This window comes from Delphinus delphis, chromosome 2, assembly GCF_949987515.2.
Source record: "Delphinus delphis chromosome 2, mDelDel1.2, whole genome shotgun sequence".
NCBI lineage: Eukaryota > Metazoa > Chordata > Mammalia > Artiodactyla > Delphinidae > Delphinus > Delphinus delphis.
The window spans coordinates 162,723,649-162,742,231 of NC_082684.1; the positions used below are offsets into that span (position 1 = coordinate 162,723,649).

Here is an 18,583-nt window from a genome sequence, read left to right on the forward strand (position 1 = left end):
TCTGATGAGCCACTACCTTCACATATATCCAGAGTCTACTGCTTCTCGTTGCTCTTACTACTCTCCCCTTGGTCCAAGCCACTGTCGTCTCTATACAGATTATTGTGGTTGCTTTGTAAATGATCTATCTGCTTCTACCCTTGAACCACATAATCTCTTCTCAAAACAGCAGCCAGAATGATCCTTTTCAAACTTACATAAGCTCATGTTACCCTATCATGAGTCTTCCTATGACATCCCATCTCATTCAGAACAAAAGCCAAACTTCTTCCAATAACTTCCAAGGAATAAATGACCGGCCCTCTCATACGGCTCTGACTTTACTTTCTGCCAATGTGCCTCTAATTGATGTCTCTCAACTACAAGACCTCTTGGCTGGTCCTTGAGCACTCCAACCCATTCATGCCTCAGGGCTTTTATACCTGCTATTCTCTCTTCCTGGAATGTACTTCCCTCAGATATCCCCTTCACCCCCTTACTTCTTTCTGATCTCTGTTGGAAAATTTCTCTAGTGAAACCTTCTCTCAATCAATCTCTCTCTCTCTCTCTCTCTCTCTCTCTCTCTCTCTCTCTCTCTCTCTCTCTTTCTCTCTTTCTCTCTTTCTCTTTCACACACATACACACACACACATCTCTTCTTATCTCCTTACCTTACATTTTCTGTCTCCTTCCCCTGTGTTTTCTCCACAACACGCATCCCCTTATAGTCAAATTTTATTTCCGCCATAATAACGTTAGTGGCATGAGAGCAGGGATTTTATCTGATCACTGCCATACCTTCAGTAGCATAAACAGTATCTGACACATAGTAATACTCGATAAACATCTATTGGATAGGTGGGTGGATAGGTGGAGAGATGTTTATATCTTTTTAAGTGTTTATATATTTTAATTTATTATTCTTATTGTTAAAATGTTAATTACTTCTATATGTAAGACACTATGTTGTATGTCAGCTTCTGCTGACAGCCAAATCTCAGTGGCTTACAATCACAAGCATTTATTTCTTACTCTTAAGCGTGTGGTTTGGCGTAGAAGAATAGCAGCATGTAATTCTTGTTCATAGCTCTGTATAATTCCGTGTAGTTCAACTTATGTATCTCTGTTCTGTGGGTCCTGTCTATATGCGACCCAGGCTGATGGACCAAGTCCCTGTCTGACACATTCTGTTTTTAAGTCAGAGGGTTGGAAAAAGAAAGCATACTTAAAGCTTTTATTAGGGCATCATGTGTCTTCATTTCCATTGGTCAGAGCAAGTCAAGTGACCAAGCCCGACAATGGCTCAGGGAAGTATTTGCCACAGACAGGGAACTTGGCAGGGGCTGAGAATACAGAAAGTCCTTAGAAGGGAGGGAGCTGATAAATGGTTACATTAATACCATATATCACTCTGTGTATCATCTCATATAATCCTGTTTTCTTTTAAGAGTACAAAATAGTGCCTGGTCCATCACAGGTGAAGAGATCTTGAATGTTGAATAGGATGGATGCCCTTGTTATCCCAAGTTTATGGAGCAAACTGAGAAGGAGCTAACCAGCCCAAGGCTATCTAGCTATAAAGTGGCAGAGTACAATGTCTGCTTCTTTGGATCATAATGTTTATCACTATTATTATATTGTTCATCAAATACATTAACCACCCAAGGAAGAGAAAGCAATTTCCATTTTATGGGTGTGAAAAACTAAACTTAAAGGGCATCGGTGACCTGGGTAAGAATGCACAACTGAGGGTAGGAATGAGATTTTTCACCTAAGGGGTCTGATTTCAGGGCCAAATCGCCTCCCAGTCTTTGCTTAGGGAGAATGGCTGTGACCCCAGTGGCAGAGGGGAACAAAAAAGAATACAGAAAGGGAACACAAGTCATTGTTGCTACTGTTGCTGCTTTAATTATCCTGCTACATGCATTCTGGGGCTGATGTTTCCAAGGTAGAGGGAAGAGAGCTGCCAGAAACAAGGGCAGAGATGTGAAATATCAGTTACACACTGTTAGTCTCAATTTTCTGCTTTAAGTTTTGGAAGAAAAATATGGAATTTTAAAGACTGAACTGCGTGGTTTTCATGTTGGCTTCATAGCAAAAGAAACTCTGGACAGAAACCACAAAGCCTGCTGAAGCCATAGGTTTCATAAAGGAAGCTGATGTGATCTTACCGTAAGATGAAAACGAAAATAAAAATAAGGTTTTTAATAGAAATATTGCTCTTGATTATCAGTCAGTGTTTTGTCATGACATCATGTTAGCTGAGGTGGGATCAGTCCGCGTAGGTTCACTTACAGACATTGATTTGCTTTCAATATGAACATTATCTACAGCATGTTTCCTCCTTGATTAACAAAACAAAACAAATAAAAAACTAAAAAAAACACAAACTATTGACCTCATGTCCAAAAAGCAGATTTGTAACCTGTAATTTTATTTTATACTAAAAGTGACTAAAAAGGAGGAGATTATTTCATTTTTACCTATTTCCTCAAAATCAACTTCTCTTTCCCCTACGTCTCCCTTGTTCCTTTTGATGACCTCAGTATCCTCGAGCAACCCAGGATTGAAATACTATAGTCGTCTTTGGCTTTCCCCTTAAACTTTTAAGTTTCTCCTTAAACTCCAAAATATTTCTCACATCTGTTCTACTTTTTCCATTACCTCTGCCATGACCTTGGTTCAAAACGCTGTTGACTCGAATGACTGAGCTTCTTAACTGCAAACTTTTATTAATTTTCCTCAATAGTTTTTATGCCATAAACTTAGTTTCTTTTCACTTTGTCCTAGACCATCATTACTTGTTCCTCTAGGTTAGGTTGTCTCTCATTTTCTAACTTCTAGTTGTTTCCAACAATTTTCAAATCCCTTCTCAATAATGGATCGTATCTCCTTTGTTTCAATACTTCGATGATGTAGATTATCATTTTAAATCTAATTCAGGAGGAAAATAGAGAAACAGCTGTTTATGCAAGATTAATTACATTTCTAGGGAAAGTAGACAATCTTAACCATGCAATAGAACCCTATGATTCTTTGCATCGGTGTGTGATGATGTTGTCTGTTCCCAGAGTAGATAATGATGTGGAATAATGGCAAAGTTAAATAGCTTTCCCTTCACCTTGAATTAGACCTTCAGAGTAGATTTAGGAAGAACTGTTGCCAGACATTCAGATTTTAAAATACTATCCCAAAGGAAGTATCTGTTTTGCATTATTCCTTCCATCTTCCATCAGAAAAGTAAGGAGTGTGTGTCTTTTAGCAGAATACATGCAACAGGAGTTTTCTTTCTTGTGTCCAAGATTATTGGTGAGATAGCTGGGTTATTTGGAAAAATAAATCTGTGACGACATAGCATCACAACACACTGTTTGCAAACTGAAAAAAAATACCTACGCACTTTTCATCAAAGTTAAAATTTCAGAATTCAGCATGTGCATTAGATTTATTAGTTACTAGAACTACTAATTATTAGAATGAGTATCACTGTCCAAGGAATTAGTGTTTTTCTTTTCCCAGGAAAGTTGTTACTAAGTCAGTGACATATCTTGCAACTGATGATACCTTAAAATTGAGAAAGTATGGTAACTCTTTAGAGAATGCTTAACAATTTTTATGATGTTCCTCCCTTACCCACTGAATGGTTTTTGTTGTTGTTATTGCTAAACTGGCTGAGTTGATTGAATTTTTGACATCCCTCCTCCTTCACCTCAATATCTCACCAGCTTTATTTGTGCTTGATCAAGTCTCCCTTCTTTCTGCAAAGAGTGATGTTTGTTTCAGTGGCAAAATGTGTGAGTTCTTTTGTGTTCATTTTTCAGATATCATCTGCAAGTTTTTTGGGTTTTTTTTTTTTTTTTTTTTTTTTTTTTTGCGGTACACGGGCCTCTCACTGCTGTGGCCTCTCCCGTTGCGGAGCACAGACTCTGGACATGCAGGCTCAGCAGCCATGACTCACGGGCCCAGCCGCTCCGCAGCATGTGGGATCTTCCCGGACCGGGGCACGAACCCGCGTCCTCTGCATCAGCAGGCAGACTCTCAACCACTGCGCCACCAGGGAAGCCCCACCTGCAGCTTTTTACCTTCTAATACTAAGCTTTGGTGTATCCATTACATTTTTATCAGGATAGTAAATTAAATGAAAGCATTTTGCTTTGAGGTCCTCTTTTATCCATATTTTTCAGAAGGAAATATAGCCTCTGAAGAAAATTTTAGAAATGTTGGAAATATTTGCAGTTCAGTAAAACACTTCAAGGCAAAAATGAAGAAATTTGAGACTCAGTGATTGTAATCTAAAATATTCTGGTTTTATTGTCTTTGGTGTAGTGTCGTAAAGTGATTGAGCATATACCTAGGGAAAAATTTTGCCCAAAGCCTATGGTCCATGCAACTTAGTATTTTATTTATAAGATCTTATGAAAAACCCAAATGAACTTATTGGCCAACCCAATAAGTTTCTAGAAAATAAAATTCGACAAATAACTGGTTTAAACTATTTTAAATTTAAAACTTTAAAATTTTGTCATCTTTTAATTGAAGGAAATGCTAAATACCAAAAGTGGAGAAGGCTGTTGAAATACTTAAATTTTAGCTTGAAAATTGTCCAACTGCTAGTTAAGTTTATTTTTAGTCACTTTCAAAGATAGTAGAATGTCTTTAAATATGGAAAATATCCTGTGCTACCTGGAAAATTTTATTGAATCCATGTGGTAGAGCAAAAGTATTTCAAAAAAGAGCTGATTTGCTAGTGGAGAAAGAAAAAAAAAAGAGACAGTGCATCATATGAGGCAAAGAGCTGTGTCACAATTGTTAATAAATCATATCCAAAGAGTAGCTATGTTTCAGTAAAACCTACTATCCTAGGAAGTAGACCTAGCACAGACACTTTAGTATGATTATGCTAAATGTAGTCGTTTCAGCTTGTGGTTATAACCCCAGGTTATTATGTTAAGTGCAATAGGAACAATAGGAAACGCTTTTCTTCTGGTGCTGTAGATATTTCAAATTTTTAATTTTTCTGAAGATTGATTATGTTTAAACCTCAAGTAGACTTTTAGATTTTTAAATTAAATGTATTTCTTAACATCAGAAGTCACAAGAAAAAGATACGCATTGTTACTTGGAGATACAGAACAACCATGCATATTAGTCAAGTAATTCACACAGTTGTGATATGTCTAAAGCTGGCAATAATTTATCAAGGGCTTAGGATGTTAAAATTTTTACTTGTTTAATTACCAGTGTGGGAATAGCTGTCGGGAGGGAAGTCTAGTATAAAAGAAGTTGGAAAATCTATTTTTACCGGAAAGATTATACTAGGGTAGCATGAAGTATATCATATTTGTTACAAGGAATTCACAGAGCAAGGAATTAGAACATCGAGTCCATCTGGAGCCTGAGTCATCTAGGGTGACAGCTGTGCAGGTGAGTTGGTTTCCCTTTGGCTTAGGGATGTGGAAGAAAATCAGATCAAACCAGACTAATCTCTGCTTCTTGGTGTTCAGTTATTTGCATTTCACCTTTCAATTTTGTCTCATCTGCAAAGCTTTTAGTGTTTTTTTTATTTTAAGAGCATTAACTCTACCATTGCTACCAACTTCAGCATTTCTAAACAATCATAGGTTTAAAAAAAATCACAAGTTTTGCTATGGAGTGAATGTTCCAATATTCATATGTTGAAACCTTAACCCCCAATGTGATGGTATTTGGAGGTGGGGCCTTTGGAAGGTAATTTGGGTTGTTGAAGTTGATGCCCTCATGATGGGATTAGTGCTTTTATAAGAAGAGGAAAAGATGTGAGATCTCTTTCTCTCTGCATGCATATACCAAGGGAGGCCACGTAAGGACATAACCTGGAATAGAGCCCTCAGAACCCAGCCACGTTGGTACCCTGATATTGGACTTTCAGCCTCTAGAACTGTGAGAAATAAATTGTTGTCTAAGCCCCTCAGTCTGTGGGATTCTATTATGGCAGCCCAGACTGACTAAGATGGGCTTATTGTTCTAGGTATGTTTTACTATTAAGGTTGTTCACAATTTATATATATATGTATATTTTTTTGCGGTATGCGGGCCTCTCACCTGAGTTAAGAGCAGGATTTTTTAATAAGAAATACTGCTCTGAGTCATAGCAAAGTAAAACAAACTGACTTCGTGTTCCTTACATGAAAGTATAAACCATCTGTGAGGGTCAGAGATGTGTCAGGAGGCTTGCAGTCCTTGCCATGCCTCAGGCTCCACATGATGTCTTGGTCTAACCATGTGTCTGGGCTCTGTTTTACTTCTACATGGCAGATCCCAAGGAATCAGTGGCAACTCCATCTTTCCAGTTATACCACCATTTCCAGAATTGGACTTTGGAGTAAGAAACACTTTCTTCCAATAATTCTTTTGGTGCTCTCAGATACAAACATATTACACTTATCTTTTAAGATTCACTAATTCTGGTAGAATAACAAAGAGTAATGAGGAAAGGACAAAGAATTTTAAGGTTTTCCTATTTCTTTTTTAGAGTAGTGATATTTTTACCTACCTGGGATCCAGGTCATTTTACCTGGATCATTTCTGAGATAGAAAATGAGTTGTCTCTATTTTTCCTGAATATAGACTCATCTACCTCCTTTTTCTAAGATAGCCACGCATGTCTATGATTTCTTCTTAAGTGAGGGACTGTTTCCTAGTATAAATTGAAACCAGGCCTAAAGATGCAGTTAAGACTACTGATTTTAATAATGTGGCAGACCAGATGATCTGAAAACTGTAACACTACATATACCTAGAAATGTCAAATGTAACATGCATTTTTTTAAATGTTAAGCTGAGGTTACAAAAGAGAAATGCCCACATGAGAGAAATAGAAAAATAGAACAGAAAGCATAATGTGATTGCCAGAGTTAGGGAGTAAAGAGAATATAGGTTGGATGAGAGGCAGGAAAAGGGGAGAGGAGGGCCAAAAGGGGTATATCGTCCCTGGGTGGAGGTACCAGTGGGGTTCCAAAAGAAACAACTCAAAGTTAATCTAGAAGGACTCTTCTACAAACTAGATCATAAGGGATTCTCACATAAAAATCAAGCACAAAAAATTATGGTTGCCAACCTCCAAAATAGCCCCCAGTAATCCCCACCTCTTGGTATTCATGATCTGTGGACCAGGCACCTCCCATATTGAGTAGGACTGACCTGGGTAACTAATGACCCATGTGGCAATGACTGGGTGTGATTTCCAAAGCTAGGCTTCTGCTGTCTTCTTTTGGATCACTCACTCTGGGGGAAGTCAGACACCATGTCTGAAGGATACACAAGCAGCCCTTTGGAGAAAGCCCAGGAACTGAGACCTCCTGCCAACAGTAGCCTAACTCCCCAGGCATGAGCCCCCTTGGAAAGCAGGTCTTCCATCCCCGGTCAAGCCTTCAGATGACTGCAGCCTTGGCTGACATCTTGACAGTAATCTTATGAGACCCTGAATTAGAACCCACCAAGCTAAGCCTCTTCTGTGTTTCAGACTTACATAAGTTGTGTGAGATAATAAGTGTTTATTAGTTTAAAATTCTAAGGTTTGTGGAAATTTGTTATGCAAAAAATAGAAAACTAATAAATAATTTAAAATATTAAAGGACTCTAAGACATAAGAAAATAGCATGATGTTGTCCAAAAAAAAACCCAGAAAATTTTGAAAGAAGTAGCAAATTGGCCATCGTGAAGTGAGAAGTAAAATCAGTGAAATAAAAATCCCAGCGGATGAATTAAATAGCTGAATCAATGCTGTGATTAGTCTTCTGGAGAATAACTATGAGGAAATTTCAGGGAGCAGCAGAGAGAGATAGAAAAGGAAAATAGAAGGGTTAGATTTACTTGAAGGATAGATCATAAAAGCTAATGGAGTTCCAGAGAGAGAATAAAGAAAATGGAGGAGAAGCAATTTTCAAAGATATAATGGCTAAGAATTAACATAAGATTTAAGAAGCCTATTCAACCTCATGCAAAATATTAGAATAAATCCAGGTCTAGGCTTATGGAAATGAATTAGAAAAAAATAAATGAAAGGGAAGATTATGGTAAAAATAGCCAGAGATTAAAATACAGTTAAAAAAGAACTGCAATCAGATTAATAGATGACTTCACAATAGCAAGAATGGAAGTAGGAAGACAGTTGAAATTATTTTCAAAGTTCTGAGAAAAAATAACAGTCTAGAGCAAAGCAAAATTCTTTCAGGAATGAGGGTGAAAATAGGCACTCAGAGCATGACATCCAAAAACAAACAAAAAATGATTTCACTGCACCAGACTCCTACCAAATGAACTATGTAAATGTGAACATTTAAAGGAGACAGAATGAGCTCAACAAGGGCTGAGATGCAAAAGGGAAGAGACAGCAAAGAAAATGGCACACGTACGGGTAATTCTAGATATACCAGTGGATGATGAGCATGTGGTATGACCAGAATGTTTATACGCTACTGAGAAGTATAGAAATTGATACAATTACTTTTGAAAGCAGTTTGGCATTATCTAGTAAATTTAGATGTGCATCCTCTGTGACCAAGCGATTCCACATGTAGGTACCTCAGGAGAAATGTACAAAGACACAAAACCTCAGAGTCAACTCAAAAACCACCGATGGTAGAATGGCTGTATAACATATGTTACATATTCATATAGTGAAACATTATACAGCAGTCAACACAGCTAAACTGCAAGAACACACATTAGTTTGGATGGATGAATGTACAATGTTCAGAAAAAAATCAAGTTGCAGATTATATAGAGAGTGGAGTCCATTCATCTAAAGTTTGAATCTAAACAACATTTTATTTATTTAAAAAGGACCTACATGGTGCTCCATGTATATGGTCACTATTCTAAGAATTTCACAATAAGTTATTTAGTCACATAAGCTAATAAGTAAGCACTGTAAGATGTTATTTGGTATATATGCAAATGAAGAAAATGTAAACACAAATGAAAGCAAAGAAATAAAACACAAATTTCAGTGTACTGTGAACCAGGAGAGATGCCAATGAGGGGATGGAGTCAGCGGGGAAACACTGGAGGGTTCAAAACTGTGAATTTCATTTCCATAAACTGGAAGGTAAATATATGGCTATTCTTCTTCTTCTTTAAACCAGGCATATATTTTATGTTCCTTCTTATATATGTATAATATATTTCATAATAAAATATAAAATGATAAATGAGAGAAGTTTGAGTTGCACCAATAGACTAATAGATCAAAAAGTGGCCATTCATGTGAAAAAAAATTGTATTTAGATTCTCATCACAGATAATAGATAACAGTAGAGCCCAGAGGGAGGAAAGATCTAAATATGAAAAATAAAACTATCAAAATTTCATGGAAATTATAGAAAACATATTTATGATATTAGAATAGGGAAGATTACTTTTAGTGAAATTTTAAAGCACAAACCATAAAGGCAATGATTGATATATTAAAATTAGAGTTTTTTTATTCTGAAAGACACCATAGAAAATGGCAAGACTAGATTAGGAGAGCGTATTTGTCACTTAGACAAATGATTGAGGATTAGTATGGAGAATATGGGATTAATTTAAACCTGTAAATTAATAAGAAAAAGACAATGGATTTAGTAGAGAAAAAGAGCAGGGTATGTGAATAGTTAGTCAAAAACGAGAGTAAGATACTTGTGTGGCCCCTAAAAAAAGTCTCAATAATTAGGGAAATACAAGTTAGAATATCAAGGAATTATTATTTCAGACCTGTTACCCTGGCAAACATTAAAAAAAATCTGATGATGCCAAGTGTTGGCTGGAATATGAGAAATGCTCACGTTTCTGGGTGGAAATGGGTAAACCACCTTTGAAAACTACTTAAGTTGACTGATTACATACCCTATAACTTTGAAATTTCATTTCAAGGTACCTTGCCTTGGAAATACTCTGGCATATGTTTGCAAAGAGAAATGTACAAAGACATCCATTGTAGCACACTTTATAGATATTGTTACTGTCCTGCTTGAGAAGAGATATACCAGCTACAGAATATTCGTACAATAAATATTTGACTCCAGGTATTCATTTAATTGATTACCCTAACCAGTTAAATGAATGAATTGATTCTCTATGTAACAATAGAGATAAATCTGAAAAATATGTTTGGAGTCAAGATTGCAAATTCAAAAGAAATATGAATATTATTTATGTAAAATTTTCTAAGACACAAAATAGTGTATGTTTTAAATGGAACATGTATGTTTGAGATAAGGATACAAAAACATGCATGAAGACTCACTATATTCAGGATGTTAATTCTTCCTAACTTGATCTATAGAGTTAATGTAATCTCAATCAAAATCCCAGCAAATTATTTGGTGAATATAGAAAAACTAATTCTGAAGTGTATATTGAGAGGCAAAAGACCCAGAATATCCAACACAATATTGAAGGAGAACGAAGTTGGAGGACTGACACTACCCAACTTCAAGACTTATTATAAAGCTACAGTAATCGAGACAGTGTGGTATTGGTGAAAAAACAGAGAACTGTATCATTGGAAGAGCATAGAGAGCCAGAAATCTACCCATGTAAATATAGTCAACTAATCTTTGACAAAGGAGTAAAGGCAATTCAATGTGAAAAAGATGGTCTTTTCCAAAACTGGTGCTGGAACTAGACATCCATGTGAAAAAAAAAAAAAAAAAGAATCTAGACACAGACTTTATATCCTTCGCAAAAGTGAACTCAGAGTGGATTGTAGACCTAAATCTAAAATGCAAAACTATAAAATTCCTAAGATAACATAGGAGAAAATCTAGATGACTTTGGTTATAGTGATGACTTTTTAGATACTACACCAAAGACAATCATTTAAAGAAATAATTGATAAATTATACTTGACTAAAATTGAAAACTTCTCTGTGAACGACATTTTTAAGGGATGGAGAAGACAGTTCACAGACTGGGAGAAGACCTATCTGATGAAGGCGTTATCCAACATATACAAGGAACACTGTAAGCTCAACAGTGAGAAAATCAACAGGTTAAGAAACAGGCAAAAGATCTGAGCAGACATCTCACCACAGCAGATACATCGATGTCAAATGAGTATATGAAAAGATGCCCAGTCAACCAAGATGTCCTTCAGTAGGAGATTAATAAACTGTGGTATATCCAGACAATGGATATACTATTCAGTGCTGGATTAATATCCAGACAATGAATACTATTCAGTGCTGGAAAGAAACGTACTATTAAGCCATTGAAAAGACTTGGAGTAAACTTAAATACATATTAATAAGTGGAAGAAACCAACGTGAAAAGCCTACATACTGTATGATTCTAATTATATAACATTCTGGAAAACACTATGGGGACAGTAAAAGGATCAATATTTGCCAGGGATTGGGGGCAGGGACGGACAGAAAAGCAGAGCCTAGAGGTTTTTTAGTGTAGTGAAACTATTCTGTATGACACGCTAATGGTGGAAGCTTGTCATTATACATTTATTAAAACCCACAGCATGTAAAACACCAACAGTGAACGCTAATGTAAACTGTGGAAAAGCAACAATGGATTGTTGAGTTTGCAAGGAGAGCCTGCACATGCATACCTGGTCTCTTAGTTTCCTCTTTTTGTGGAGAGAGTTAGCTGAAGGAAGCCTGAGATGTGCTCAGCTCTTCCCTGCTGTAGTTCACAATGGTCAGCTTCTGTATAGAAATTTCCAGCACAGGTTATAACTTAGTCTGTGTTTCACACTCTGAAAGATTACCTGCCTACAGATACAGGCTATTTTTTTCCAGTATCAACTTCATCCGTAAAAAGGTTGATATTTTGATCTACTAGCTGCCCTACACTTCAGTCTTAGTCCTTAATTGCTTCAAAGCCTGAGCTAAGAAATAAAGTACTATTTATTGGACTCTCCTCAAGTTCCCCAAAGCACCCACATCCCCAGTCCTCTAGACACTGGATGTGTAATATTGCTCAGGTCTTTTCTGTCCCCTGCAAAACATCTCTGCTTTGGTTTATTAGTTGCCTGGAAGCTCAGCTGTTCTCTCTTCCCCATGTCAGAGCCACCAGCAAATCATTCTCCACGCTAATGCCTGATAAGTATTTCTTGAAGTGGAAATTTTATATCTTGGTGTTTCTCCACAGCTTTTTATATTTACTTCAAAATCCTGGTTGGTCCCACTTAGCTCTCTGTGACCTGGTAACCCTCTCCTCTCTAGTCCCGTATCTGATGACTCCATCAGATGCATTCTTACCATATCCCAAGATAGTCTTCTTGTCAAACTCTCACAGTATTCCAGAAAACAACAGGAAAATACATTCCTCTGTCTTCACATGAGTCTTTTCTCCTTGCCTCAAAAGACCTTGTACCCTTCTTTATCTACCCAGCAGCAAATCATCCTTTAAAACTAAAAAGTGTATATGTATAACTGCATCACTTTGCTTTACACCTGAAAATAATACAACATTGTTAATCAACTATACTCCAATATAAAATAAAAAGTTTAAAAAAAATGAAAACTAAAAACTTAGTTTAAACATCACCATGCCAGGAAGTCTTCCCCATCTGAGACAGAATTTTCCTGTGTTCTCTTAATATACTGTACAATCTTAACCTTTGTTCATCTATTCATTCACTCACTCTGTCATCCATCCATCCTTCTATCCCTTCTACCATCCTTCCATCCCTCCTTCATCCTTCTATCCATCTGTATATGTATTCACTCACTTCACAATGATAGTGTACCCACCATATACCATGGTCTGAGGATGTGAATACAGGAGTTAAGGGATAGGTGTCATTTTTGCCTCCATCATGTTAAAATCTCTATCCTAAACTCATCCCATGGAACTGTAATGAAGGAATTTCCTGACTGCCTTATCCACTAGCCTTTTATGGCAGTGACAGCATGTTTGGCTTTAAATCCACTACATCTACCATGTATATGACACAGAGATGTTAGTAATAAGTGCTTATTGGATAGCTTACTGTCTAAGTTAATCAACTTCTATAAATTTCTTCTAAACTCTGTAATATCAGAAATTATAGCTTATTTAAATATTTCTGGGTGAATACTTTTGGTTTGGGTCTATCTTGCAACCTTGAATCCCAGCTATGTGGGGATATCTGAAACAAAGAGGAGATGTTAAGTTCGTTGTAGCAGTGGAAGAACAAAGTTTATTCACCTAGTGAACTAGAAGGTTTAACCTGACCTTGACTCTGGTTCCTAACGCCAGTACCTGGGATTCACTTTTTCCTGCTCATCTTCCAAGCCCTGTTCTTGAGCCTCTCATTTGTTCAGTGAGCTCTGAAGAGCTTTTCAATAATTTCCATCTGCACCTTCACTTATTTTTATAATCAAAGATATCTAAAGTTATTTGCCATTACTAAAGCCATGAACCCCAACTTATATGCTTACATAAAGAAGTTCAGCAGATTAGCAAATACTATCAAATATTCTTTATAATGTTGAGTGTGAAGCATACTTAATAAAGTTTATTGTGTGAAATCTTTAAAGAAATGGAAAAATCTGCAAAATGATACTTGTCTATTATTTCAAGGTAATTTGCCAGTGAACCTTCCAACTCCACCAGAAACTTTAGTTCCAGTAAACTTACCTCCACACAACTGTACCGACAATGAATTTGTTTGCAGCTCTGATGGTCAATGTGTTGAAAATATCCAGAAATGTGATTTTAGATATGACTGCCCTGACAAATCAGATGAATCATCCTGCGGTACGTGAATTCCCAAATTTTGCATTAAATATAGCCATAAAACTGATAAGAAAATACTAGTGTTATCTCAAGTAGCGTGGCATAATGTCCTAGTTAGAAAATTTCAACCTGGCTTAAAGCAGTTTCTTAACATAAAGACTATTTGTATAGAAAATGATAGAAGAATCAGCATACATTCTTGTATCATGTCCAACAAGAAGTGTCTTTAAATTAATATTTAAATTCAAAATACTTGTTTTCATGGACTTAGCTTGATTCCAGAGCTATCATTTATCATTTTTATTCATCCCCCTTTTTGTCTCTGCTTGTCACAATCACTAAATAGAAATGTTTAGGGAAGAAGCATAATACCCTCAAATTAGATGAATCTGCTCAAATTTTACCCTTGTCAAAACGCACACATAAAATGAATACTGTGTCAAATGTGCAGAATTAATAAGAAAACCAATCCTAATACATGTGGACACTTCAACGGCTAGGTACTGTTGAAAGATGGTTTTCATTTATTGACACTTGCCAATCTATGGCTTCTCCTGAATGGATCAAGGCAAATTATTTAATTTAGAAGTGAACTTCTCCGTCAAAGATACAAACTGAGAGGAGAAAAATTAATCTGTGTCTGAATGGGCAAAACACAGGATCAGAAGGAATAAACACTTGTGATTTTTTTCCCCTTCCTTGCTCTTTATTAAGTTGTATGTGAATTTACCATAATATTGATCAAGTGTCTTGATAATACTGACGGTTTAGAACATACAGATAATATAGCGTATAGTGAAATTCTAATTTATCTTATGTCAGCCTCATCAAGGAATTCTAAAACTTAAAAAATACAAATACACAATAAACTGATCCAGGCCAAAAAACCTCATAAAATCAAAGCTAGTTCACTCTGTGAATAAGATGGGACAGTAATTAACTCGAGTTGGTCAGAAGGATGTACTGTGCATCACAGATGTAAGATAATATAATGGACGATGCTGTGGTATTCAGACTCCCTCATGGGAAGACACTAAAATCCTCTTCTGATCACACATAAGTCGACTTTGTAAAAGTTTTCACAAAATCTAATTAATTACACCTAGTGAGCATCTTTAGTAAATACTGACTTTCTTCTTAGTTCAACTTTGAAATTTTAGTAATGCCGTTTATGATTGGATGGGAAGTTTTGATAAGTTTTGTAAATGTCCTGAATGAATGTCTACTATTAAATTATTAAAATCATGGGGATATTTATTTATTTTGATTAAACATGAATTATTACCATTTAGTTCTGAACAAATTGTGTCTTGTCTTCGCCACCTCTTTGTAAAATGAACTATTGTGATAAATCTGCTTGTCATCTACAGTCATATTTTGTAATTTTTTCATTGTGATAAGAATACAATATAAGATCTACCCTCTTAATAAATTTTTAAGTGTACAATACAGTATTGTTGACTGTAGGTACAATGTTGTACAGCAGATCTTAGGTTGCCTGAAACTCTATGTCCTCTAATTTTTAAAAAATCTATAATTTTTAAAATCTTGTTTAATAATATGAACAGGAGTCTATTGAATTCTAAATCTCTTCACAAAATAAGTATAATTATATGATGAATATTAACATCAGAGATTAAATAACACACCTGAATGTCGTGATTAAAATCACTTTTTTTGATGGAGTTTTCCTTCTCAAATTTTATGTTAAATCATGAATTTTATGTTAAATCGTGAATCCAAGTACCACAGTCCATAGTAGTGGTAGCCTATGCTGTCACCGTTTATGCCGTTTAAAACCTGGAGTACACACCAGGCTTTCCATTGTATACACAAGACCTCATTGAGTTGAATCTTTTCTTTTATTCAAGAAGTAGAGGATTTAAGACAGACAGACACATGAACACATCAGAGAGAGAAGGAGAGAAAAAGAAACATTTGTTTTCACACACAACTTATATATTTAAAAAATCACTGGACTTTTAATTTTGTTTGATATTAGAATACAGTCATTACAAGAATATTCAAAACTTTCAAGGAAAGAGGTTCAATCTAAAAGCTGTTGTAAATCTTATAGCTTTGAATTTAAGTAATTTGGAATTTGGGATTTAGCTTTGCGATAATACTGTGAAAAAAGAACAGACCTATCAGAACTTGGAGGTCATATAAGCAATGTAAGTGTTGTGTCAGAACAGAGTGGCGATTCTTAAATTGCTGCTTTCAGAGCGAATTAAAATCTCACTTCTTTATGAAAGCAGAATCTTCAGTATGTGCGTTTATTTCCATATTTCAGTTAATATAGATATTTGAATATAATACACCTAGATTTCTTTAAAACTTTTCTAGTGATTATGTAAACAATTTGCCTAATTCTTTCAGTTATGCCTAAAAGTTAGATTATAATTTAAAGAAACCCCAAGAGTAAGAAAGTGCTGATGCAGATGGAAATCGCCATTTATTAATACATTTATTGTGATTAGCTCATCTTATCTCTGTCCCGTCCTATTCAAGCTATGGAAGTTTGCAGCTTTGAAAAAGGAAGCCTGTGTAGATGGTACCAGCCAATCTCAGAAAAATTAATTCAACATTCAAACACATTCAGGTGGGGACTTGGTAATGGAACCAGTATTCATCATGGGGAGGAAAATCACAGGCCGTCGGTGGATCATACAACGTAAGTGAACACGCATTTGGAACATGTCTGTTAGGGACTATTTATTAGGCAGTTCCCAAATTCCTGCCACACCACCTTACCCTAAGTTAATGCTCTTGTAAAGATGAAGGTTTAAGTGAGAGCATAAGTGGGCTAAGTGTACTCTTTCTTACAAAATTAAAAAAAAATTTTAATTAAAAAATAGTAAATGCTCTTATAAAAGTCATAGAAACCAGAGAAAAGCATGAGTAAATAAAGAAAAATTATTTGTAGTATCACCACTCATCGAAAAGCACTGTTAATATGTTGTTTTAGAATTATCTATTCATTCCTTCCCCTCCAAATTTCTTTTCTCCTTTTCTCCTTTTCTTCCTTTTTCAGCTGCTCCTCCAACACCTTGCCCCTTTCCCTCTTCTTCCAGCCTTTGCTCTTTATCATCATTTATTTTGGTCTTTTCTTTCGAGGTTTAATAACTCATACCTTTCCCCTGTTTTGTTGTCCACAAATATATTGAGTGCCCACTTCCTACAAGATCCCATTCTTCCTCTTTCCTTTTATTGATTTCAAGGAAATGTTACTGAAGACAACAAAGGAATCCCCATTTATATTACAGAGAATCTTTTCCAAACCTTTATGCCTTCACACTTCTCCTCAGTTAAAGCTTCATGACCCCCAGTTCCTAGGTTGCTGCTTCAAAGAAAACTAAAGGTATATCCACTGTCCAGTCCATCATTGCCCTGGCCAATTTGACCTTGTACTCAAGGGGACCACGGTATCTTAAGTGTACAATGATTTTTCTTTCCCTGGGCTGACTTTTTCACCCTGGTTTTCTGAGCTCCCTTTTGTTCTATGAAAATGGTTCCAGTTTTACCATCATTTTATTTAAACGTCTGCAGCCAGGATGCCCAAAGTAATAGAGTAGTAGATATTCATACTGCTTTGTTTTGATCACATTTGACAGTTGGCAAGTAATGTTTGAAATTTCAGGATACAAAATTTCCTTGGGCTGCTTCTGACGTAAAAAAGCACAGGGTAATTTCAGAAAGTTTCTGTGGCTCATGCAAATAAGCCATACTTCATTAATAAACTGTATTTCTGTAAGGAAAAAGGCAGACTAGAATCTCACTTCTAGGTGGTAAAAGTATAAACAGAAACATGGCAGCATATAAGCAAAGGAATATAATCGGCTTTTAACTTGTCTCTGACCCTCACCCTCTGCCTCCAATAGACTGCAAATTCCTTGAGGAATTTCAAGGACTGTGATTCCCACTTATTGCATTATTTCTAAGGCTTATTATGTATTAAGTCCCAGTAATTATTTGTTGAGTGAGTTAGTTGATGATTAGGATCAATATATTTTTGCTTTAGAATTAAAGGCTACAAGGCACAAAATTAAATATATTTCAAATAGGAATACTTAATAATCAGATAATAATGAATGGATGTGCTCTACATGACAAAATCCTGGAGAAGGGGGCAGTTCCTAAACTTCTATCTTCTCTAGTTTTCCTCTCCCCTTCTCTCTAGGTCCTTTCTTCAGCCAAGGAAGGTCTGACATTTTTTACTTTGTGAAACAGTTCTTATATATCATTTATTCTACTCTATGGCTTATAGTAGAACTCCAAGCTCAGTTTGTCCAAATTATGGGTTGTTGTTTTTTTTTTTATATTTAAAGGGGAGATTTTCCGTTTAGAAAATGCTTTTCTCTCTCAGGTATCTGGCTCTAGAGATTTAAAGCCAGGTTTTTAGACTACTGTGTCTGAAACAGTTTTCAAGACCAGTTTTGAAAATCAAAAAGCTCAACACCAGTTCTTTCTTTCTCTTTACTTTCTATGATTCCACTTCACCCTAAGTAAAGATTGCTTCTGGCTTGGGTTGGTAAGGAATATTCATAAGCAAGTGCAAAAGAAAAAAAATCACATTACTGTATTTCAAGATATTCTCTCACTTCATAACCTAGTGAAGCAATAAAACATCTAGAAGAGTCATGGTGGGGTAGGAATATGCAGGGAAGTTTTCATCGTGCAGATGAGTCTTCAGTAAGGTCTCAGCTTTTACCATTTCATTTCCATGATGAAAAACAAGTAAAGTCATAGTCTAAGCCACAATCTCTTGTTTTGTGTTCACACTTTAATGGACTATTCTTTGTACCTGAGGATCTAAAGTGCACTCTGGGTCTAAATTAAGGGTTGCATCTTTATTTTTTACTTGTTTGTTTGTGGGAGAGTAACACCATTCCATACAGCTGGTGCA

General features: G+C 35.9%; 1 protein-coding gene across 1 annotated transcript in view; it reads left to right on the forward strand.

The window, feature by feature from the left end:
- MALRD1 (MAM and LDL receptor class A domain containing 1) overlaps nucleotides 1–18,583 on the forward strand; it is a 593,611-nt gene that overhangs the window by 197,528 nt on the left and 377,500 nt on the right. Inside the window, exons 21-22 of the mRNA XM_060003111.1 lie at nucleotides 13,522–13,698; nucleotides 16,189–16,351. Coding sequence (XP_059859094.1) covers nucleotides 13,522–13,698; nucleotides 16,189–16,351 — 340 coding nt within the window. The remainder of the gene's footprint in view (nucleotides 1–13,521; nucleotides 13,699–16,188; nucleotides 16,352–18,583) is intronic.